The 25,947-nt window shown below is 51.2% G+C and overlaps 1 protein-coding gene across 4 annotated transcripts in view; it reads right to left on the reverse strand.

Moving 5' to 3' along the window:
* LOC115558176 (AT-rich interactive domain-containing protein 3B) overlaps positions 1–25,947 on the reverse strand; it is a 54,874-nt gene that overhangs the window by 10,837 nt on the left and 18,090 nt on the right. For all 4 annotated transcript variants that reach the window (XM_030376053.1, XM_030376056.1, XM_030376055.1 and 1 more), the window contains exons 3-4: positions 16,704–16,778; positions 16,122–16,194 (exon numbers count right to left, since the gene is read on the reverse strand). In XM_030376053.1, coding sequence (XP_030231913.1) covers positions 16,122–16,194; positions 16,704–16,778 — 148 coding nt within the window. The remainder of the gene's footprint in view (positions 1–16,121; positions 16,195–16,703; positions 16,779–25,947) is intronic.

The following is a 25,947-nucleotide window of genomic DNA, read 5'->3' on the forward strand; positions in this document are numbered from 1 at the left end:
ATTGAGCAAGATCCCATTAGCCACACTCGGACCGCGGGGCTCCTTAATTTGGGCAGCACAACAAGCGGCCGGCCTTTGGAGCCCAACATCTGCTTGGATCCAAGCCCTCTGGACATCAGCTCTAAGCAGCTTAATGGGCCGCTTGGAGGAGGGAGAAACCCTTTGATCATAACCAGCAGAGGCCCCTGGCCTCAACACATCCTCCTGTGGGGACACAGCTCTCAACCCGTCTCCCTGCCTCTCAACGACCTAGTGTCCAACGCCGCTCCCCGTCCGGCGTGGAGCTCCCTCCGTGCACCGTGGAGCCCGATGCGTTCGCTGCCGTGAGGCCGATCATCAGCGCGGTGCGGTGCGGAGCGGAGGGATCACAGCTCAACAATGTACCGGCTGGGTGCCGCCGCCTCGGGAGCACAATCCCAGCATTCACTGTATCAGGGTCACAGGGGCCCCCGCCACGCAACCCTATTGGCCGCTGGGACTCTCCGCCGGACTGTGATTGGCTCACCCAGCCACACTGAGCCAATCTGTAATTGGCTGCAGGCTTCACCTCCCATCATCCTTTGCCCCGGACTGATTTTCCCCCTGGGACTGGGCCATCAGGAGCAGAGTGATTAATGGCAGCAGGGGTCAGAGGTGACTGGGGTGGGAAGTGCCGTGGCCGAGGGGCCCGGGGCCCGGGGCCACGCCCTAAGCCCTTCCTCTGACTCCCATCTTGAGCCCCCGTCTCCCCACAGGAGGAGCACAGGGCCAGAGGGGAACCAGTAGCAGAGAGGAGCAGCTACCAAACCCGGCTAGCCTGCAGATAGCCTGTTGCGCTAGCCCTGAACTGTGTGTGTGTGTGTGTGTGCGTGTGCGTGTGCGTGTGTGTGTGTGTAAGAGAGAAAGACCGAGAGAGATACACTTTGATATACTTATATACGTTTTATACTTTGACCTCTTTATTGTTCCCCTGCTCTGGCAATGTAAATGTTTGTTTCTTATGCCAATAAAGCTTTTTTAAATTTAATTTAATTGGGAGAGAGACAGAGGTACAGAGAGAGAGACAGAGAGAGAGAGGGACAGAGAGAGAGGGAGAGGCGAGAGAGAGAGAGAGAGAAAGAGAGAGAGAAAAAAGAATAACAGGCAGGGGGGAGAAAACAGAAGACGAAAGAAATACAGATCCCAGCTTCTGGGATGTTTTGCGGCTCAACATCTGAAAATGTCATCTGACCTCTGACCTATTTTAAGCGGGAAACAGCTGTTTGCATCGTAGGGTTCCGTCATAAATCAATGGCGACCCGGGTCCCGGCGCCCCTGTGATGAATTAAATATCAGAGGCTGCGTACGGACAGGACGTAAATAATTAAAGGGCTAGTGACAGCGTCCCGCGGCCAAGCTCCTCACGGCGTCGCGGACGGTGTGGCGTTACACCAACATCCTCCCAGCACTGGAGCTGGAGAGAGAGGGGAGGGAGGACGTGTAGAGAGAGAGGGCGAGAGAGAGAGAGAGAGAGGGGGGAAGGACGTGTAGAGAGAGAGGGTGAGAGAGAGAGAGAGAGAGAGAGGGGGGAGGAGGTGTAGAGAGAGGGCAAGAGAGAGAGGGGAGGGAGGAGGTGTAGAGAGAGAGGGCGAGAGAGAGAGAGAGAGGGGGGAGGAGGTGTAGAGAGAGAGAGAGAGGAGGGGAGAGGGGGGAGGAGGTGTAGAGAGAGAGGGTGAGAGAGAGAGAGAGGGGGGAGACAGAGAGAGGCAGAGAGCGAGAGGGGGGAGAGAGAGAGAGGGAGAGAGAGGGGAGGGAAGAGGTGTATAGAGAGAGGGCAAGAGAGAGAGAGAGAGCGAGAGGGGGGAGGAGGTGTAGAGAGAGAGGGGGGAGAGAGAGAGAGAGGGAGGAGGTGTAGAGAGAGAGAGAGAGAGAGAGAGAGAGGGGGGGAGAGAGAGAGGGGGGAGGAGGTGTATAGAGAGAGGGAAAGAGAGAGAGAGAGAGAGAGAGAGAGGGAATGAGAGGCTCCTGTTGCCTTCATTACTTTGTGTGTTACCTTACGTTGTGCTGTAATCTTAGAAATGTCGGAAGTGCGGCTCGCTCCCTGCTACACGCGGCGTGTAACCAACACTGAGGCCGCGGCAGCTGGACGATGGGACGCAAGGCCAGGGCCAGAGAGGGAGAGAGAGTCTCAGAATGGTCATGGGCGAACAAAGGAGAGAGAGTCAGAATGGTCAGGGGGGCAACTTGGAGAAGGGCGGACGGTGGAAATAGGTGAGAGAGGTTAAAGATAGCACGCATGTGTTAGCGTGTTTACCGCAGGTGGCCAGGTGTACACATAACATCATAACAGGGTTGTGTGTGTGTGTGTGTGTGTGGGTGTGTTTGTGTGTGTGTGTGTGTGTATTGGGGGGGGGGGGGATTACAGCTTTAAGGAAGGTGTCAGCCAACACGAACACCCCCATGCCCCCTGGCTGTGTCTGAACCCATTCAACCCCCCCCCCCCCCCCGCCCCCTGTCCCCCTCCTCTTCCTTCCCCTACCCTCCCCCAACCCCCCACCACTACACCAACTTTAGAGTGGATAAAAGCCCCAACAAGGCCTGTTCAACAAGAGCCCCCCCCCCCAGATCACCTCAGACCCAGAAAACAAAGGGAGGAGACAGAGAGAGAGAGAGAGAGAGAGAGAGAGAGAGAGAGAGAGAGAGAGAGAGAGAGAGAGAGAGAGAGAGAGAGAGAGAGAGAGACAGAGACAGAGACAGAGAGAGACAGAGACAGAGACAGAGACAGAGAGAGACAGAGACAGAGACAGAGAGAGAATGTCAAATACATAGCTTCATATAACCACGCATAGAGATGAATGCAGAGGAAATAGAAAGACAGATAGACAGAGTAAGGGACAGACTGATTGCAGCACAGACAGAGTGAGGGACTGATAGACTGAAGGACAGACCGAGGGAGAAACAGAAAGTGTGTTGGTGGGTCTGTGTTTGTTTAACGTCGCTGGCTGCTGGTTTACACCCCCGCCCCCCGACCCCCCAATCTTTAATATTAAAATACCACCACAGGAAAATAAAGAAGAGCCCCACAAAAAGAGCCACAGTAGCGTGCCCCCCCCCCCCCTGCCTGACATGGTCCCCCTACGCTACGACCGAGCCCAGCCCCCACCTCCGGACGGGGACCAGGTAACTCTACACCCGCAGGTATCACTGTCCCGGACGCAGCCAATACTAATTCTTTATAGGGAGATGCGGGGGGGAGGGGGGGAGCCGGGGGGAGGGCACTGCATGGAGGGAAGGGGGAGGAAGGGGGAGGAAAGGGGGAGAAGGGGTGCTGTTAACCAAACTCCCATGGCGGGCCGGAGGTTCTCTGATGTTTCTAGATTTCTGTTGATTGCCATGTTTTCTGTTTAATAATAAATATATACAATTAACGATTTCATAGGATGTCCTCATGATAATTAGCCTGGTTCTACCAGACTCTCGTACTTCACTTCATTTCATTTCATTTGTACAGAGAGTCTGGACCTAATCAATTGACAAACGGTAACTCACTTGGAGGCGGGTGTCTGTTGAAGTTTAAAATGATTGGATCTGCCCAGTGCCACTCTGGATCTGCCATAACCAATCGCTAACGTTTGGTTGTGACGTATGTCATGCGCCGGGAATCACGCGCAGGGTGTACACAAACCAAACACCTTGCGCGTCTGCACGAAAATGTCAGTCAACGACAGCTGCAGATTTTGTTTGTCGAATTTAATTTATCAGGGAAAAATTGCACATTGTAAATCAATATTTTATAGTAAGGCCAGAGATGATGTATGCAGTCAACTTTCGAAGCTGGGTCTAATCGTTGACAACACGCCATCTTCATGGTTCTCAGACACGCCCTCTGTTCGCTGATTGGGCGCCGCTGTGGCGGCCCCAGAAAACCAAATTACATACAGCAGGTCCAGACCTAGTACTGAAGGGAAATTCAAATTGAGCGGAAGTACTTAGGCGGGCGGAGCCAGGCTACATGGTAATAGGTCCATATTGGCAATGGTGACTAGTTTATGTTTACCGAGATATCAATGTGTTATTGATCTATATCACTGATCAGTATCACCAATGCAGTACCGAGTCACAGCCCATGAGCAAAGGAACATCCGGTAATGAAACGCCCCCCAAGAAATGGAACCCGTACCGTGGAGCCTGACTCCAGTCCTCTCTCCTTATCCCTCTTTTCCTCGAGAGCCGACCGTAGGAAGCTCAGAGAGAGTGAAGGAAAGGAAATCTAACATTGTGGCTGTCAGTTGAAGTTCCAGCGAGAGCTGTGCTGTTAGGAGAGAGTTATGAGCGCCGCTGGGCGGGCGAGGTGCAGGAGCCGTCCCTCCGCCCAGCGCTGGGGGAACACCGAGGACAATTTGGCACGGGACCAAAACTTCAGCGCGAATGCAGTTCATTTCACAGTAAGGAAATACAGTGAGGATCATGACACCCTCGTAACGTTAACCCGCTACCGGGAGGCAGGGGAGAAAAGCATTAAGTACTCTGTGGGTGGGTGGCTGGTTCAAGGAAGTTAGGGGCAGTGAATCGTCCTGATACAGACAGAGAGAGAGAGGGAGAGAGAGAGAGAGAGAGAGAGAGAGAGAGAGAGAGAGAGAGAGAGAGAGAGAGAGAGAGAGAGAGAGACAGGAGAGATAGAGAGAAACATGAAACATCTTGAGGGTCATGAGGATCCCCTTCATCCATTTCACCAGGTGAAATAGATCAAGGGAAAGGTCTGTGTGTGTGTGTGTGTGTGTGTGTGTGTGTGTGTGTGTGTGTGTGTGTGTGTGTGTGCGCGTGTGCGTGTGTGTGTGCGTGTGTGTGTGTATGTATATACGTGCGTGCGTGCGTGCGTGTGTGTGTGTGTGCGTTGGACAGTACGAAGAGGCAGATGTAACCCAAGCTTCCTGATCCCTGGAGGCCTGATGATGCAGGGACCTGCGGACTGGTCCGTAATCAACCCAGAAACCGAGGGAGGTGACAGGGAGACGGAGGGACAGACAGGTGGACAGCTGGACGGAGCCAGGCTGCCTAACCCCGGCGCTCTATCTCGCGCTACTACATTGCAGAGATTGGCAATAGGTCAAATTGCAAAATCCCCACCCCCACCCCTGCAAGCTCAATTTATACTCCTCTCTGCTATGCTGGATGCAATCAATCATCGATCTGTCACTCTCAGCTCCGCTCTCCATCCCTTCCCCACCCCTATCTCCCCGTCTATCTATAGCCTCCACACTGCCACCCTGAACTTATCGGGACATTACCCCAACGGGAGGTATGTGAGGCCGCAAACAGCCTGATTGGTGGGACCAGACATTAGGCTGGATCCTCACCCGGCCAGACCGCGCAGGACCCTGGACCAGATCCAGTCAGGACCCTGGGCCAGAGTCCTGATGCTGATACTGCTCTCAGGGTCCTGCTCTTCATACTGATACTGTTCTTCATCCTCCGCTACAGCAGGTGGCAGGTTCCTCTTTGTAAATACAAAGAGGAAGAAGTATTCCCAGCGGTTATGTTTCATATGACTGGCACGGAACCAGATGAATATGATATCTCCGAAACGTACAATTACATGTAGTACTGATATCAACACCAATACTCATCAACATTCATCATTAAGGATGAGTACTCTCGTCCACCATCTTGGATGTGCCGTCAACAAAACACTGCGTTTCCCTGACCCGTGTGGCGGTGGTGGACTGCGGTGGTGCACAGGTCATGGGTGGTGATCTGCTGAACCCTCACCCTGTCATGATCCATGTACTAAACTGAACACCTCTTTGACTGTGCCAAGTAGGGTTGAGTCATTTTGCTGATGCCTCGAATACGACAAAGATTAGGTGTCAAAAGATCCATTTATTTTAGTCATGTCAGTTGATTGGGTAATTTCTTTCTCTTCCATAATTATTTCTATTTCAATTTCAGGTATTTTCTTGTCAAAATGCAATCATCCAATCGATTGCATAGTTGCCTCAATGCGAAGTATTTCATGGCTTCTGCCCTTAATACCTACAGGAGTAAAACCTGTCGTCCTGGTCCTCAATCTATTTGCGACGGCACATCTCAGCTCCCCCGTCTCTGTTTCCAGCGGACTCCTCAGTCAACAACACCAAACGTCTCCAGCCAATCAGGACGGCCGGCCTCTACTCCACATTCAGGTTTCAGGGCCGGCCCGCTGGAAGATTAAATGAGAGAGCAACCCGATCTCCCGGCTCATAAACGCTACACTACACTCTGATCTTTACAGCAATGTGAAGAATGTCCTTTTGTTGCCGAAAACATTACAATGGCCGGCCGTCATCATGGGGAGGGGGGGGGAGACGTGTGTCCACGTGAGATTCCTGCGCTGAAGCAACGTGCAGTAAGCTTGTCGTCATAAGACGGCCCTACGGACGGGGGAGGGGAGCGGGACGTGGACCTGTAGATGGTGTTAAGCCCGGCGATATCTCACCAATGTAGTGTAACCTGATTGGGGGGGGGGGGGGGGAGGTATAGACAGACAGAATCAAAAGACGATGGAGGTGAAATCTAAATATGCGGAGAGTCCATGTGGAGACGGTGGCCGTGAGTGATACAGGGTTGAAACGGGAGCTTTTACTGCGGGCAGGTTCCCCGTGGAAGCCTCGGCCCCATTGGCTGAGGCTTCCGCGGGGACCCTCCCCCCACTCTGTTTTATAACGCAGATAAATGTCTCAATCAATGCACGGGGGATTGACAGATAAAGCCATCAGCCGCCCAGCTCCATGTGTTGAGCCCCAGCAGAGATCAATACAGAGACATCAGCTGGCTGGAGATAAACTCACTGTGTGTGTGTGTGTGTGTGTGTGTGTGTGTGTGTGTGTGTGTGTGTGTGTGTGTGTGTGTGTGTGTGTGTGTGTGTGTGTGTGTGTGTGTGTGTGTGTACTGGATGGCCCCCCTCTAACTCTAATCCCGGAGGTTTGTCGTGGTTCCTTGGTTTGGTCAGCGACCTTTGACCCCCGCCCGTCCTGCCATTGAAGCAGAGACACGACGTCTGATCCTCCTCTTGGCACGGGCTCCTCATAACAATGGTGACCTTCTCTGAGGCGGGCTGCGGCCTTTGTCTCCCAGAGGGCCAGACTCCTTCATTCAGGGCTCCTGTATTCAGGGCCCCAGCCAGCCAGCCTTCCAGCCGCCCAGCCAGCCAGCCACAGCTCGGACGGTGCGGCACGAGGCCTATTGTGACAGCACAGCTCCTCCGGGTGCCATAAAGAATAGCGTGCCGTCCATCCATCAGGAGGGAGGAGGGAAAACAGTGGCTTATTAAGAGCACCCAGGGCACCCCGCAGTAAGACACACTTCAGACAGACACCCTGCAGTAGGAAACACTTCAGTAGGAACCTTCAGTAGGACACCCTGCAGTACGACACTTCAGTAGGACACCCTGCAGTAGGACACACTTCAGTAGGAACCTTCAGTAGGAACCTTCAGTAGGACACCCTGCAGTACGACACTTCAGTAGGACACAATTCAGTGGGACACAGAGGCGCCATGTGGCTCAGGAGGTAGAGCCGGTTGACTGGTAACCAGAAGGTTGCTAGTTCGGTCCCCTGAGGTGTCCCTGAGCAAGAAACCTCAACCTAACTGGTCTCGAAAAGCTGCCATCTTGCAGGGTTGACTCTGCGTCCGGTTTGTGAATGTGTGCATGAATGGGTGAATGTTTGGCAATATTGTAAAGCGCTTTGGCCACTTTACAATATTGGCCACTGGTTAGACAAGTGTGGTTATAAATGCAGTCCATTTACTCCAGAAGGACACTTCTCATTAGGACACAGATGGGGGGTGGGGGGCAGAGGGAGGGAGGATGTGAAAGCCATCTGGGAAGGCCTGGTCATGGACACGTCACGTGTGGAAACTCTGACTGCTGCTCTGAAGACCATCTTTTCCTTCCACCTATTTATTTAGTTGCTGCGATGTTTTGATATCGCGCCCTCGTCCTCGGTCGAACGGCATCAGGACCGGCGGCTGTCTGGGATCCACCCCGCCGTGCCTCTCCCAGCGTGGAGCGAGGGCCCCTCTCTCTCTGAGCTCACGTCCAGCAGGAGCAGTAGTCTGGTCTCAGGGATGTTCTCCCTCCACCGGCGCACACAAAGAGAGCAGCCCTGGAGACCAGAGACCATGAGACGCGGAGAGGACACCGGACTGTAGAGTGCCTCCTCCCCTCCTCTCTGATCAGCGTGGAGCTGCTTAGTTCACTGTCTTAGCCCGGCGATTAGGAATCTCTCAGCTCGGCAGCTTAACGACTCAAATCCCCGAGCAGTATGGTCGCCATTAAAGACGGACACCACTGGGGCAAAGGCAGAGCAGTGGGGGGGGGCAGGGAGCTAGAGGATGGCAGGAAATAACAGGGGGGTCGGGAGGATGGGAGTGGGCAAAGACTTCCTGTGAAGCCGGGGGGGGGGGGGGGGGGGGGCACAAAGGCAGGACCCGGCAGCGGAGGAATAACCAAATTCCTTCACTCAAACGCCAGGAAAAAACGACCATTTCCTTTTGTTTTGGGAGACAGGGATGGGGTGGGGGGGGCTGGGTGAGGCTGTGGGTGAGCCCCTCCCTGAAGGCTGGGTAGTAATTTGCCAGCTGAGGGCGTGGCGGCGTGGAGGCAGAAGATAATGTCAGACCTCAAACGTATCAACACAACAACTCCATCTTTGATGGCCAGAGAGAGAAAATGTGAAATGTGAAAAAGCCTCTGCTAAGAATAGCCCCCCCCCCCCCCCCGAACCCTGGAGTCCGTCGGGATTGGATGATTACAGAGCTGCAGTGTTTCTGGGTCCCACCCTTTCCTCAACCTCATTTTAGCAGCCCTAATCTGTCTGTCTGCCTGCCGGTCTGTCTGCCTCCCAGTCTGCCCTCGGTCTAGTTGTTTGGTCTTCGGTCCGTCTGCCTGCCTGCCTACCTGCCTTTCTGTCTGTCTGGTTAGCATTCTGCCTATCTGTCCGTCTGTCTTGTTAGCACTTAGCTTGCCTGTCTGCCTGCATCTGGATACCCAGTCCGCCCGTCTGTCTGGCTGATTAGCACTCTGCCTGTGTGTCTGCCTGTCTGTCTGCCTGCATCTGGTTAGCACTCTGCCTGTCTGTCTGGTTAGCAGGGCTAGCCTCTGATTGATCATTTGAGAGGTTGTGGGGCACCAGAGCTGGGGCCTAGCCTCCATGGACGACCCCCCAGCCATCAACACAGCCCCCCGTGTTATTCCAACGTACACCCTCTCATTCTCTCCCTCTTTCTTAGACACGCGACCATCCCCCCCCCCTGTCCCCCGTCCCACGATCCCCCCCACTCCTACCCCCCTCCCCCTGCTGCCCGTCAGCGCTGCCCTGGCCCAAGGTGGGCCCCCTACATTTTAGGGGCTCATTAATCATGCTGTGTAGGACAGGAGGCCCTTAATCCAACCCCAACCATACCCCGCCCCCCCCCACCCGGAGCGGTGCCCTCCCGCCCGCACCCCCCCCCCCATAATGCTCTCAGGTTTCACTGGTTGTAACTGTAGCACAATAAACAGAGGGGGGAGGGGGGGCGGTCAGGAAAACACACCGGTTCTGTCCCGGCTTCTTCTACCTTCAGTGCTGGGGGGGGGGGGGGGGGGGGGGGGGGGGATTGAGAGAGGCCTAGAGGTTGGTAGTTTGAACCCCCACATTCAGGGCGGTTATCAGACGCTTTTATCCAGAGCGACTTACAATAATGACATTCGTCAGGAGAAAGAGAAACAACAAGTGCCCAGCACTAACAATCTCTAGGTTAAACCCGTTCCCCGTTTACAACAGAGATGGCTAGGGATAAGATGCTGCACGATGCTAAGTACTTTTTTTAAGTGCCAGGGCGTACAACAAACATTAACTGCATAAGAGGGGGGTTTGGGGGAAGGTGGGGGGTTAAGGGGTGAGGCTGTGCAGAGTTGAGGTGAACTATGAACATGTTAAGGTAAATGTGGTTTGAATCCCCAACATGCCTGGCTCTGCTGCAGAGGCGCTGCCACCTCAACAACACCTTCTATTATTCGCTGGGTTTAATAGCCAAGCCCTTTTCTCTCGACCAACGGATTGCGGTCATTTCCAGAAGTGGCACTGCCCTCGTAAACAAGGGGAGGGCCGCAGAAGGTTCCCATTGTGGGGCCGCTTGTGTGCGGAGGGCCGGCTGCTACGGGGCCGTAATAGAATGCATCCCGGTCCCCCAGAGCCCATTCAGGGGGTAATTGGTGCGGACAGAGCGCTGGCTCACAGAGGGGGGGGGGGGGGGGGGGCTTTGATGCCACGGTTCCCACGCCGCCCGGTCTAGTAGGCCTGGTCAGTCAGAGCACTGGTCAGTCAGAGCAGCAGTCAGTCAGACTAATTGTCAGTCAGAACACTGGTCAGTCAGAGCACTGGTCAGTTAGAGCACTGGTCAGTCAGACCAATGGTCAGTGGGTAAACTGGGCTTCAGACTACTGGTCAGTTAGAGCACTGGTCAGTCAGAGCACTGGTCAGTGGGTGAACTGGTCATCAGACTACTGGTCAGTTAGAGCACTGGTCAGTCAGAGCACTGGTCAGTGGGTGGACTGGTCGTCAGACCAGCAGTCAGTCAGACTACAGGTCAGTCAGAGCACTGGTCAGACTCACCACAGAGCACAGGTTAGTCTGATCACTGTTCAGTCAGAGCACTCAGTCAGAGTCAGAGAAAGCAGAAAACCAGTCAGTGAGCAGTCGATGAAAATCCCAAACTGAATTGGTGAAAACACGTTGAACACCACCACCGTTCTGGAGGAGATCCTTCTAGCCTCCCCCTCCCCCCCCCCAAGAGGAGACAGAGGCTCAGAGGGACACGAGCCCAACAGAGCAGATAAGTGTGGCGTCTTCATCAAAGAGCCCCTCCCCTCTGACTCCTCCCCAGCCCCCCCCCCCCCCCCCTCCCCCCCGCAGCATCAAGCCTCCCATCTGAGAGACGACCCCCCCCCAGACCCCCAGGGGGTCCACCTGACACGAGGGGGCCCCAACCCACGGGGCCCGGACTGGACCTCACCCACAGGGTGTCACATCGGCCGGATCACACAGCCACGGCCTTTTATACAAACACACACACACACACACACACGCACGCGCACACACGCGCCCCCGTTCCCCGGCGTGTCCCAGCCTGCGTCCGTCACGTCGCCCTCATTAATCACGGCGAACACGCCACGCTGACAGATGATCGCTGCCCCTTCTTCTGCTTTTGTTTTTGTCCCACAAAGGCACCCGTAGCTGTCTCAATTACAGCCCCCCCCCCTCCCCCAAGGGGCCCTCCCACACACACCCTTACTTCTCCTCTCACTCTCCCATCCCCCCTCGCTGCCAGAGCCAGCAAGACAGGGGTGTCAAACCAACATCAACATCTGCTCCATAGAACTCTGTGAGGCGGTAAATACTCTCTCTCTTTAAATACGCTCTCTGTCTCTGTCTCTCTGTCCCTCCCCCATCTCTCTCTCTCTCTCTCTCTCTCTCTCTCTCTGTCTCTCCCCCATCTCTCTCTCTCTCTCTCTCTCTCTCTCTCTCTCTCTCTCTCTCTCTCTCTCTCTCTCTCTCTCTCTCTCTCTCTCTCAGCACCATAATACCCCTTCCACTTAAACTCCTCCTGAAGTGTAAGGCTCTGCTGAACATCTACAATATTTACGGCATTAGGCTACTTGCATGCAGTTCATATTTTGGCTGCGCCTCTGCTCCATGTAGTTACGGTAGCAGTGAGAGGAGCGTCTTCACCAGAGGACAACAGGCCAGAGTCACAAAGCTACGTGGGCCGCGTGAGAACCAGCGAGGGGGGGAGGGCTGTGTTATTCTTAACCGTCTGCCCCCCCTGTGTTACAGTGGGCCCCTCACACACACGCTATTTAGCACAGCTGCCCAAATTCCTAACCGATTAACACACACACACACACACACACACACACACACACACACACACACACACACACACACACACACACACACACAAACACACACACACACACAGACACACACACACAACATCCAGTGTGTGTCTGCCTGTTTTGAAGCACAGAGGCAGGAAATGGGGATCCCTTGTAAGTTTTCCTTCCGCTGCTCAAGGCCAGGAGGCCCCTGGCTCCATGGGCTGGGAAATAAATGGTTCCACCATTTGTCTCTCTCTCTCTCTCTCTCTCTCTTCCAATACAGTCTCTCTCTTCCAACACACTCTCTTTCTCTCTTCCAACATAAACTCTCTCTCTCTTCCAACACTCTCTCTATTTCTCTCTTCCAACATAAAGTCTCTCTCTCTCTTCAAACACACACACTCCCTCTCTTCTAACACACTCTCTCTCTCTCCCTTTCTCTCTCTCTCTTCCAACACTCTCTCTCTTCCAACACGCTCTCTCTCTCTCTCTCTCTCTGCCTTTCTCTCTCTCTCTTTCTTCGAACTCTCTCTCGCCCCATTTGGACTCTGAGAGCTTTGCAGTGAACATTACAACATTTAGCGCCCAGAATACAAGGGGGGGTGGGGGGGCTCTAGCTGTCTCTCACTGATCCAAAGCTCTGGTCTAAGTCTGACGCTGATTGGCAGATCTCGTTTACATATTGACGATCTACGATTTGAATTGTCAAATGTGTAGTAAAATAGCCTTACAGGTCGATCCAAACATCTATTAAATACAAGACAATTTAAAAGCATTTAACATTTAATTAATTTTACAAACATATTTAAATATTGATTTAATCGATTTAAACACTGATTCAATTCAAAGTAACCACTTTAAACACATCTACAATTCAAAGTATATATATATACACTAGAGTTTTCGTGCGCACTCTAGTTGTAATTAAACCCATAGCGATAATATGGAAACCACAGTCGATAATGTAACAAATTTCTGAGCGCATAATATAATAACATTTTGCCTATAATTTTATAACGTATAACATTCGTTCACCACAAATGACTCTTAAAAGCAGTGCCAACGTTTTAATATTTTTTAAACCATTCAGCGAACAAAAGGCAACAGGCTGATTATCATTTAGGGGGCCACTCAATGACATGCAGAAGTGTCATCAACACGCCCACTGGTGTATGAAATACCGACTTTGTACTCCTCATTCACATTTAAGGTAATTCACATTTCCTACAGAGAAAATGCTTCCTCAGGGGTAGTATTATTCAGGAGATTTTCAGGGTACAAATGCCAGGATATGTTGCTCACACATACGGCCCATCAGGAGATAGCAGGACTTCCACGTGTGTCTGAAAGCAGCTAGTGTGTGAGCATTTGATTACATTATAAAATGTGTCAATTTATGGTAACGGGTAATTTTTTAATGGAAAGTGTAGTATACTATGCATGCAAATCCATTATTAAATAGCTTTCACCGTTATTCAGGGCTGAAAAGTGCATTGACATTTTAAAATGGAAGGCAACTACTATTAGTTGAAAAAGAATAATCATCATTGTGATTAAACATCTCTTCCAGTGTCCTGGCCAAGACAGGCAGCAGTAGCCTACAGTCACACATAGCATGCACACAAACATAAGAAAAATAAAACAACTAAAACAGTCCACAGGGGGGAGGGAGGATGTCAATATCGCAAGACACTTTGGGGAGGCTCAAGGAGGAGTGTTATATTAAGTTTGAGCAACAAAGTGTAAAGACATTTCGGGAGGCTCAAGGAGGAGTGAAATATTACATTTGAGCAACAAAGTGTAGTCTTGTGGTGGACTATAGACATAATTCACCATACTGTGGTATTGAAATGTTTTCGTTCTGTGTTATAGGAACACTATCTCTTTAAGAATCACGTGACTTCTGTGTTGATATGCCGGTCGATGCGATGTTTGAATTTATATATACATATATATATATATATACCATCCGATGCTTCGTCTTATTGTGTACCGTGGCAGGGAAAGTGGCCCGTGACAGCACTGGGGGGGGGGGGGGGGGCAGGAGACCCCCGCGTGATGGAGAGAGCGACACGGACTCACAGAGGTCAGCTAAACGGCTCTGCGTGTGTGAGGGGGAAACAGCTTCAAGTAGCTTCAATTGTTACCGCCCCCCCCCCCCCTCCTTCCTCTAGTGTGATTATTCTGCACTCCATCTCCCCCCCCCCCCCCTGCGGAGAGCAGTGACCTCAGAACGGGGGTCTTTATCAGGCTGCCGTTGGGCCAGCATCGCTGCAACAACGCAGAGCAACGTTCTGTCAGTTAATTTCCGCCATCTTGGAGCCAGAATCACATTTTCTGAACCAATGGTCTTGTTGTAAAAACAGTAACTTGAGACTAGATGCTTAGAAGTGATGCACGTCCGAATGTCCATCATCATTTGGGATTTATTTCAAAACTCACTGAACTCCTTGTGCACTTCTGTTGGCTTTGAGTTTGTATCTAGTATTTCCAGTATGGAACAGGTATTATGACATTATTCTGTAGTGGTTTGAATATCTTATTCATCTGCAACAAACTGGATTATTTAATCTATGAACTCTCCAATTGTAATATATACTTTAAAAATGTATACATATTTATTGTAATGAAAAATAATGTTCTTTTAAATTCAGAATGCTTTTTTATATTTATAAATATATATTTATATAGCCTATAAATATATATTAATATGTATTCATAATTAAGGCCACATTTTACAACAAAGCTGAAATAAAAGTAACTATGAGTGTGATAGTATTGAGTCCTCCCTCAGTGATCATCAGCCCGACAGCCTGCCGTCTGTCTGCCGTCTGTCTGTCCGTCAGACAGATCTCCCCCTGACCCCCCGGGTCGGGGGGCCACGCCCCGGTCCGCCCCGGTCGGGCCCCGGCGGATGCTAACAGGACCCTGAGAGATGCCCTGTCCCCCCCCCACACTCCTGCATTCATCACCGCTAAACAAGACCCTCGACCGGACCACCTACAGCGGCTCCTGGTCCGGGGGGGGGGGGGGGGACCAGCAGATCTATCCAGCGTCCAAACACAAACAAACCCTCCCCCACACACACGCACCCCTACACACACGTGTACCCGCAGCCAGACCAACCACACACTCCTACACAAACACACACACCCACCCACACACACACACTCCCACACACGTGTTCCCCGCAGCCACACGAACATCCACTCCCACACCCACGCACGAGCACGCACCTGCTCCCACACACACACACGCGCGCGCGCTTACACACACACACACACACACACACACACAGACACACCCTGCATCAGTATTCACTCGGTGACAGCAGCAAACAAGCAGCATATAGTGCACACCTGCGGCCCGACACGCCGTCAGGGCGCGGTCGAACAGAGCCACAGGTGAGGCAACGTCACGATGACACCAGCGCACACCTCCGCAGCAGACGGTTTTCCCTCCACCTGTGTCCCAGAGCTCAGGTCGTATACCTCTGAGCCCATTAGCTCGCTGACGGTCAGCAGGTGATGGTGTCGTGGTGTTAGTGGCGGTGTTAGTGGGGGTGGTGGTCCCAGTAGACCCCCGGTGATGGTCCTTAGAGTGTTGGTAAGAGCTCATCGGATCACAGGGCAGACCTCACCTGGTGACCTCTGACCTCCACCCTATCACAGAATTACGCTGAGCGCTTAAGAGGGATTCAGGTTAATGTGGTGTGGGTCGCTGGGATGAGACGGACGTGTTTTACGTGCAGAAAACAAACGCAGCTAGTATTCTGATTGATTAAAAAAAGAAAAAATTGAATAAGAAAATCATGAAAATGGAAATCTGTCTTATTCTAGGAAATACCCCGTAAAACGACACACTTATTTTAATTTTTTTTGTTCGGATGTTGAGTTGTGTTAACTGTTTTAGTGTTGTTTAATGGTCAGTTTAAACAGCATTAGGGTAGTTTGTTGTTCATTTTAAGCAGCATTAGAAGCTGTTGGTTCTGAATCGCAAACCCAGCGAGGGCCATGTTACTGGAGTGTATGAAACCCTTCATGGTGTACGTTAAAAAGCAGAAATGATTTCATAAGTCCACTTTCTGATCGGCCCCAATGGCATCATGGGAAATTTCATTAGCTCTCAAAATGACACTCACTGATGAACGGGCAGGCGGTCAAAACCTGATCCTAAAGGTTGCAGGGTCATTGATCCAAGCAGATACTCAATACATCGATCAGCAGCAGCTCGATCAGGGGGTATTTATGGAGAGAGAGCTCACCTCTTTTCTGCATGAACGTGAAAAGGTCATCCAGGAAGTCCTTCCTGTTGGGGTCGCTGTCCAGCTCGTAAAGCTATAGAGTAGAAAATCAACAAGAGGGTAAAGCTCTAGAGTAGAACATCAACAATAGAGTAAAGACGTAGAGTAGAACAGAATGAAGATAGAATGATGGCATTGGTTATGCATATTGCAGAAACACAAACTCAAACTATGGGAACCGCCAAAAACCGATCACTTAACTAACCTAATCTATGGAGCAATGATATATTGGGCCTTACAACGACCTCTAGAAGGGAGTTTTAGCCTTATTTTACTAGGGAAACAGGCACAAAGAAATATTACAATTTATCATGCACATTCATTTGAAGACCTTGCCAAATATGTGAAAGTCTGCAACCAACACATCCCCACCAAGTTATTATCAGTTCCCGGTAACAGGGGTTGGGGAAGCTGTTAACGCCACTCATGTGATGAAGGGAATTCCTGAGCGGGGCCGTTAAAGAGGTTCTGATTGCGCCGGTTCCCCCCTCAGATCCCCCTGATGGCCTGCTGGGCCCCGACCCCCCCAGACCAGACCCTCACCTTGGCGAAGTCCCTGGAGGCCTCCCCACGGCCCCGGCTGCTGTCCGCCTCGTCCGCCCAGCCCGCGCTGCCGTTCTGGGACACAGAGACAGAGGAGACATTTAAATGGATTCAAATCACACACAGGCAGCCATGTCATCATGCAAAGCGCCGGCACGCCGCCCCCAGCCCCTCCGCCGCTCGGACGCTCGGAGACGGTCGGTCTGAGACCTTCCGGAGTCCGGACAGACGTCCTTTTATCCAGATACATGACAGAGAGAGGTCCCAGCAGGGGAGAGAACCCAGACGACATGAGTCTCCCCTTCCTGCGTTGTGTGATGGGTTTAGTTTCCTACTTAATATGCAAACAATCACTGACACTGGGTAGGCTGTGATTCAAATCTGGACAAGACTGTGTCTAGTTGGGCTTACACAGCCATCTGGATATGGAGATCACTGGAGAGGGATTCAGTCCAAGGCTAATGTGGATTTTTCTTGAGAAATGGGAGAAGAAGTTGTTTTACATATATTGAGTCATTTGAAACAAATAAAGGCACACAAGCAAATGCGAGCTACTACAGGAGACGTTTACACGCTATAAAACATGGATGTCCATTTATGAGGTTTTCAGCAGAGTTTGAGTTGTAGCCTCATGGATTTGATAAAACATGGCAAATGCACGTTAAAACATTTCTCACATCTCAAACTGTAGTCAATGGACTGCATTTATACAGCGCTTTTCTACCCAGTGGCCACTCAAAGCGCTGCCTCACATTCACCCAATTATGCACACATACGCACACCAACGCCAGCGTCAGCCAATGCAAGGCGACAACCAGCTCGTCAGGAGCAGTCAGTGTGAGGCGTCTCACTCAGGGACACCTCCAAACTCAGTTAGGAGGAGCCGGGGATTGAACTAGCAACCTTCTGGTTACCAGCCAACCCGCTCTACCTCCTGAGCCACATGCCGCCGCTTCAGTAACATCTGGGACGGCTTCACACCCGCATGCTGAGCGGAGCAACGCAATCAATCGAGGGAACATTAAGAGAGGAGGTCTGACCCACCAGAGGTCTGACCCACCAGAGGTCGGACCCACCAGAGGTCAGACCCACCAGAGGACTGACCCACCAGAGGTCTGACCCACCAGAGGACTGACCCACCAGAGGACTGACCCACCAGAGGTCTGAGGAACTCCAGAGATCTGACCCACCAGAGGACTGACCCACCATAGGTCTGACCCACCATAGGTCTGAGGCACTCCAGAGGTCTGAGTCCTGAAGGTGTGAACTCGGGGGCCGGATGTGGGCCTCTTGTTTTTCTAATCAAAGGAGGAGGGGAGGCATTTCTCCGAGCGCACAGCGCCCCTCCCAGAGTGGAGCTCTTTGATAAATGAGATGTGTGTGAATTAGTAACACCTCTCCCGACAGCTGTTGCCCTGAAGTCGAGGTCCGTGTCGCTGCGTCCCGGTGTTCATTACAGCCGTTCAACAAATGGTAAATGAGTGCGTTTTTACTGGGCTTCTCTAACCAGTGGCCACTCAAAGAGTGGGTATGAGTCGTTCATACCCACATTCACACACCGACGGCGGAGTCAGCCATGCAAGGTGACAGCCAGCTCGTCAGGAGCAGTCAGGGTGAGGTGTTTTGCTCAGGGACACCTCGACCCTCAGCTAGGAGGAGCTGGGGATCAAACTAGCGACCTTCCGGTTACCAGCCAACCTGTTCAACCCCCTGATCCACATTCCGCCCGTACAACAACACAAAGTAAATGCTTGCATACAAATAAGACGAAATATGAACACCGCAACGCACAGGGACACACAGCGTCTGGGGGAAGGTCTTCCTCCAGACGCTCAGGAGAAACCTCTGAGCTCCAGGGGTTCCACCCCTCCCCCACCCAATCCTCCATTTGGCGTCAACCATCTGCATCAGAGACCCCCCCCCCCCCTTCCGACCCAGCTGGATACACGGGCCCCCCCATCCCTCACCGGAGCAGCTGCCCCCGCCAGCCAAGTTCAGCCGGGGAGCCGTCAGCAGGCCAGGGCTGGAGTAGGAGCCCCTCCAAAACCCACAAACACCCCCGCACTACAAACACACACACACACACACACACACACACACACACACACACACACAGAAACACTAGACATATATACAGATAACTGCTAAAGACACTCACAAACACACATGAAGCGACAGGCACACAACCAGCTCTGTAGAGCCATTGAAGGCCATGTGTAGAGCTGTCTCAGGACGTGAGCTCAGGTTGTAGAGCTCTCTATAGAGCTATCTCAGGGTGTAGAGCTGTCTATAGAGCCATCTCACGGTGTAGAGCTGTCTCAGGGTGTAGAACTGTCTAAGGGCGTAGAGCTGTCTATAGAGCCATCTCACGGTGTGGAGCTGTCTCAGGGCCTCTATAGAGCTGTCTCAGGGCGTAGAGCTGTCTCAGGGCCTCTATAGAGCTGTCTCAGGGCCTCTATAGAGCTGTCTCAGGGTGTAGAGCTGTCTCAGGGCCTCTATAGAGCTGTCTCAGGGTGTAGAGCTATCTCAGGGCCTCTATAGAGCTGTCTCAGGGTGTAGAGCTGTCTATAGAGCCATCTCAGGGTGTAGAGCTGTCTCAGGGTGTAGAGCTGTCTATAGAGCTGTCTCAGGGCGTAGAGCTGTCTCAGGGTGTAGAGCTGTCTATAGAGCTGTCTCAGGGCGTACAGCTGTCTATAGAGCTGTCTCAGGGTGTAGAGCTGTCTATAGAGCTGTCTCAGGGCGTAGAGCTGTCTATAGAGCTGTCTCAGGGCGTAGAGCTGTCTATAGAGCTGTCTCAGGGTGTAGAGCTGTCTATTGAGCTGTCTCAGGGTGTAGGGCTGTCTATAGAGCTGCCTCAGGGTGTAGAGCTGTCTCAGGGCCTCTATAGAGCTGTCTCAGGGTGTAGAGCTGTCTCAGGGCCTCTATAGAGCTGTCTCAGGGTGTAGAGCTGTCTCAGGGTGTAGAGCTGTCTCAGGGCCTCTATAGAGCTGTCTCAGGGTGTAGAGCTGTCTCAGCGTGTAGAGCTGTCTCAGGGTGTAGAGCGGTCTCAGGGCCTCTATAGAGCTGTCTCAGGGTGTAGAGCTGTCTCAGGGTGTAGAGCTGTCTCAGGGTTTAGAGCGGTCTCAGGGCCTCTATAGAGCTGTCTTAGGAACTGTGTATCTCTGCTTTTCTGTGTACTGTGTGGTGCGTGTGTGTGTGGGGTGCGTGTGTGCGTTGTGTGTGTTTGTGTGTTGTGTGCGTGCGCGTTTGCGTGTGTGCATGTATGTGTGTGCATGTGTGTGTGTGTTGAGTGTGTGCGTGTGTATGTGTGTGTGTGGGTACGTGTGTTGTGTCACTGTGTGTGTGTGTGTTTGTGTTTGCTGCGTGTGTGTGTTAAGTCGAGCAGGATGGGGTGGGGGGTTGGGGGGTAGTTAATGGCCCCACAAGACGGGAAGGAAGCGGGATGGGGGCGCGAGGGGAGCGCGGTATGTGCAGAGCAGGAATGTCTCTTAAAGACAAACCTATAAAAGCATGGGGAATCAAAACAAGATCTGCTCAAAGGGAGCGTTAATAGGTGCGTGGCGGGGTCTGGTTTCAGCCGCGACCTGATTGGTCAGCGGAGACCAGGAGGGGTGGGGGCATGAAACGAGAGCCAGGAGGCCAAAGGTCGCGGAGGCCCCTGAGAGCCCTGTCCTGGCCCCTGGATTTCACCCTCTTGCTTGGCGCTTGTACCAGTTGTCAACATTGATGCTCAACAAATACCCCTCAGACGGGAGCGGCTAACTCCTGTAATCAGAGCGCTCCTCCCTGAGGAAACAGCTCAAGTTCATCCTCCAAACCTCACATCTGGGCTGCTGTTGTGATGAGTAAGATCTAGTAACACCATACACCATAAAGTATATCTAACACCATAAAGTGATGGGTGTGTAACCATAGAGTAACCGCAGCCAACAATATGATTCAATATATTGTTATGGTATATTGATATGCGTTTAAAATACTCTAGACATGAGCGATGTTAATATATGACCAGGATATCTATGCTAGCAAACAGTATTGTTATACAAGCCGTCGTTTGTGAAGCAGGGGTCAAAGTAAAGGTTTCAGCGGCCAGGAAACATTAAACACTCACACCATGGATTCAGAAATGGGATAGAATGAATGAATGAATACGGTTCCATTTATTACACGTTGCAAGCACAGGAGCAAACATCATATAGATAGCTTGATGAGGGTAGAACTGCTGACATAAAACAGTGTTGAAGCACTTCTATAGATCATAGTATACTTCAAAACCTCCCCCACTCTATGGAGTGTATCTACCACACTTTATCTCTGGAATAAAGATTACAATGGATCATCGTAGCTGGGTAAATGTATGCAACATTTGGATGCTATATTGACCTTTGTCCAGTCTGGTGTCTTCATGTTAACCTTTACCCCTTATAAACAGTTCTAACCCATGATAAATGTAAAAACACAAATGCTAACTCCTGCATAAAATGAAGTTGTATTCAGCACCTTTTGCTTAGTTTCTTCATCAATCAAATACAAATTGTAGTGACTGGAAATAGATTATAGCATACATATAATCCAAGTCCACTGTCAATTGTTTGTGTGTGAGTGTGCGTGCATGTGTGTAAGTATGTGTGTGACTGTGTGTATGTGTGTTTGTATATGTATGTTCATATGTATATTTTTGTGTATATGTTTATGTATATGTTCATTTGTGTGCTATAAAACACACTTATGGAAAAAGGTTCTAAATGTGTGAGTTTGTGTGTGTTTGTGTGTGTGCGTGTGTGTGTGTGTGTGTGTGTGTGTGTGTGTGTGTGTGTGTGTGTGTGTGTGTGTGTGTGTGTGTGTGTGTGTGTGTGTGTGTTTGTGTGTGTGCGTGTGTGTGTGTGTGTGTGTGTGTGTGTGTGTGTGTGTGTGTGTGTGTGTGTGTGTGTGTGTGTGTGTGTGTGTGTGTGTGTGTGTGTGTGTGTCTGTGTCTGTGACTGTGTCTGTGCATGTGTGTGTATGCATGCGTGTATGTGTGTGAATGCTTTTATCCGTGTGTGCATGCTTGTATGAGTGTGTGAGTGCATATGCATGTGTGTGTGTGTGTGTGTGTGTGAGTGCGTGTCCGCGTGCCCTATAGATCAGAAGGCCATGTAGTTCCTGACACAGCAGAGGACCTTTAACGGCCGACTTTAACTGCTCTGCTGCGTTCTGCGGACGGCTCCCCACAACGTTACTCCGCTACAAACAAACACTGCATCTCTGCTGCGCCGTCAGAATTCAAAAGCTGCTTTTACAAGGGATGATAAACAAATATATAGATCAGGTTGCTCTTTATTGGCTGACCACTAACCGGTGGAATCCAGACAGACAGACAGACAGACAGACAGACAGACGCATCCTGTCGCTGCATTAAGCAGAGTGCGTTGAAAGCATTAGTAGTAGAAGTAGAAAAGTACACATGAGCAATTGTGGGGTCGAGGGTCGGCTGAGGAGGTAGATTGGTTGACTTGTAACCATAAGGTTGCTAGTTGGATCCCCCCTCCTCCTAGCTGATTGTTGAGGTGTCCCTGAGCAAGACACCTCACCCTGACTGCTCCTGTCGCCCTGCATGGTGGACTCAGCCGTCGGTGTGTGAATGTGTGTATGAACCATTATAAGTCACTTCGGATAAAAGCGTCTGCTAAATGTACATATAATATAAATGAGCTGATTCGGTCTGAAAGGGAACGGGCAGGGCTGCGGCGTTACGGAGACGTGGTCATTAGTGCCGGGAAGACATGATCCGGGAATAGACGTGCTGGCTCTTGACTGGGAACGCCTGGTCAGCCGAGGAATGTTCAAGCTATGCTGCTGCGCCGGGACAGAGTGGGGATCTCGCTTTGTGATGAGGCTCCTCCATCACCTCTCCTGCTGCACCCGACTTGTAAGGACAACACCAGACACATTCTGACGCTCCCCTTCGCCCTTGCTCTCTGGGGGATTACAGGGTCTGACGAGAACATGACCAAATGCAACCCATGGTGGTGCACACCCGCCTAGGCTCTACCTGTGTCTGTGGGGACTTCTACGCAAATCTCTCTCTCTCTGTCCTTCTCTCTCTCTCTCAGGGCCTAATAAGGGAGAGAATGGATGAGAGGTGCTGAGCTGCCCCTCATTGTAGTCTCGTCCAGGAGATGAATAGGTCTTACTGATAAATCCATGGACTGGGTGATAATGCCGCTAAAAGCCTTTTCCCTAACAGGTTCCTGCAGGTCTTTCAGAGACATCATCCTCATCTTCCAAAGGAGTCGTCTTCTGTTAAGTACATGCAAAGGGGTTCCACCATTATGGTTCAAAATACGCTGCAAACATGCAAAGAAAACATACGATCGGAAAGAAAGATGCGCAGGTGAACACAAAACGCCGGCATCTCTCATGCGGAGCAGCAGATGGCCCACATTGTTTTGCACACTCCTCTATTTGCATTTGTCAATTTTGACATGCAACTTTTGACATGTCGAGTCAAAAGTCGACGCATACCTCAGGGACGCAATTCATTGCAGCCATTAAGAGGAGAGCGAGAGAGAGAGAGAGAGAGAGAGAGAGAGAGAGAGAGAGAGAGAGAGAGAGAGAGAGAGGGAGAGAGAGAAAATAGATTTCTGACGCAAAGCCTCCATTTTAGGTGAAGCAAGGCAAGCTGGTACAAGAAGGGTTAATGGCTGCCACTCTAGAGAAAGGGGGGGAGGGGGGTCAGTGGATGGAAAGGATTGATTGCAGAGGATGCTGACAGCACTTGTCCAATATGATAGCGCCACTGTTATTAGATAAAGAGGGCTGTTTTTAACGCCAGCCCTGGGAGTGCTTGACGTTTCATTGCCGTTCAAACAGGGAACTCAACTTGAAAAACAACTATGAACTCAAAGAGGAGAAGGTGTTCACATTAATTTACACAAGTGTGGAAAAACTGGCCATCCCGAATCCCTCTCACGCGTGCAGTGTGGGTTGGGTGCTTTCTATTTGAGGCAGGTAGGTCAGCGTTGTTCTATAGATAACCGGCTGCGTGGCCATAGTGAGAAGTGGAGGAGCAGCTTTCACACAACGCCGCCCGAATAGCAGCGCTAGCAACCAGCTAGCTCGAGTGTTGCCACGTCTGACCGCTGGAGGAGCGTCGACCAGCGGCCGCGAGCTGCGACCCGCTTCCCTCAGACCTCTGCTCTCCTAGAACCAGGGCTCCTCTCTCTGGGGCCCATGCCAGGCGGTCTGCGTGCGTGGCCCCTCGAACAGCCGCAGCCCCCAGGGCCCGGGGCCGCCCCTGAACGCAGGCGGGTCGATGTGGCGTAGACGGACAAAAACAGGGAAGCCCCCCACCCCCCCCGGACGTAATAACACAGCACAGCAGGTCAATAATCATCACCCTCAGTACCGCGGCCTTGGGACCGGGCGGGCAGACCGGGATAGGAGACCGGGCTGGAGACAGGGCTACTAGACCAGACCCCGACTTTAAACCACTGATCAGGGAGGGAGACTCTAAACTACTGACACACATTAATCTACTGTTTGAAGAGAGACAGACTTTAAACCACTGATCAGAGAGACAGACATTCAACTACAGTTCAGAGAGACAGACAATAATATACTGTTCAGAGAGATACACAATTAAACTACTGTACAGAGAGACACAGATTACACTACCGATCAGAGAGCCAGACATTAAACTACTGTTCAGACTGACTGACACTAAACTACTGATGAGAGAGACAGACATCAAACCATTGTTCAGAGAGACAGACATTAAACCACTGTTCAGAGAGACAGGCATTAAACTACTGTTCAGAGAGACAGACATTAAACTACTGTTCAGAGAGACACACATTAAAGAGAGATTTCCGAAGGGAATCCTTCGCCAGACAAAACAAACAAGCAAAACAGCACCAACAAAATCAAAAGCCAGAACCCTTGTAGAAGCTTTAAGGGGCAGTGTGTAGTATTAGGGGTCTAACCCCGACCCTACCCTAGCGGTAACTGAACACGTGTGACCTCTTGCTTTCCAACGCAGCAACTATGGGGTCTGAACTGGCATGTGAGGTGCAGTAGGAACTTCTAGATGATGTCATCCTCACTACGACACCATCGGGTAGCCAAGGGTCAAGGGTTGAGGCTCAAGGATACATTTATAAATAGTATGAAGTTAGTGAGTGTGTAAAACTACAGGCCATAGCTTACAATTAAGATTGCAATTATAATAAAACAATGATAAGCACGTAGTCTGTTAAGCCGTATCGTAAATTCCTCTGATATCGGTGAGTACACAAGTCTATGCCCCGAACACTGCGGTGTTATGCTGTGTTAGTTAACGGTCGGAGATGGAAAGTCGGAACGGGGAACGGGTCGTCTCCAACCTAGGAGCGTTCGAGCTACCAAGTCGGAAAAAAACGATGCTCATGCTTAACTACAGGAATACAAATGTATTATTATAGTTATATGTTATAAATGTTAATGATCTACTTCTGCAAAAAAAAAAGACACTAAGTGAACCGGGTATACATTTCTGTCATCGTAAGAGAACCCTTCAATAAGATGAAGAGCTGTTAGTAGTAACAATGTACTCAGTACCGGCGACCCCGGCATCTGAGACCAGAGTTCGGAGTGAAATGGCCGGCATTCCTGTGTTTACAAGAGGAACACGGCCCACTGTAACACCAGGCCCACCCCCAACACGTGGTACCGGGTTAATCCTTTGTGGCCGACTAACTGGCTGTCAAAACAGCTCGTTGGGAGGAAGATCTTTTGCCCAGACGCGGCGAGGGTAATTTAATCACGATCAAGGAACGGAGTCTGAGCAGGAGTCTGGAGCGGAGCCAAGCGACGTGCTAAACGGGGCACAAGCCACCGCCACTGCGTTGCCTTTAATTACTGCTGTTACCGTTACCCTGGAAGGGGGGCCCATTACACCCATTCATGACCCGCACGCCAACAGCCCACCCACCCCCCCCAGACCAAGATAACACCCCGCCCTCTTTAATCACAACGGACAGAAAGACTGACCCGCAAGACCGCACTGAGAAGAAAAGAAAGACAACTAATTTGATCAGAAATCACACGCCAGGCCAGAGCCGAAGTACTGCAGCTGACACACACACACACACACACACGCACACTGTAGCGGAAAGGGAATCTGTGGCTCGCAGCACGCTTGTAGCAACAAGCTCAGCGGGGGGTCTGAGATCTGTAATCCCAATCAAATATTTGGGGTGTTAATCCCCCAGCGGGATTTGTTGTA

This window comes from Gadus morhua, chromosome 14, assembly GCF_902167405.1.
Source record: "Gadus morhua chromosome 14, gadMor3.0, whole genome shotgun sequence".
NCBI lineage: Eukaryota > Metazoa > Chordata > Actinopteri > Gadiformes > Gadidae > Gadus > Gadus morhua.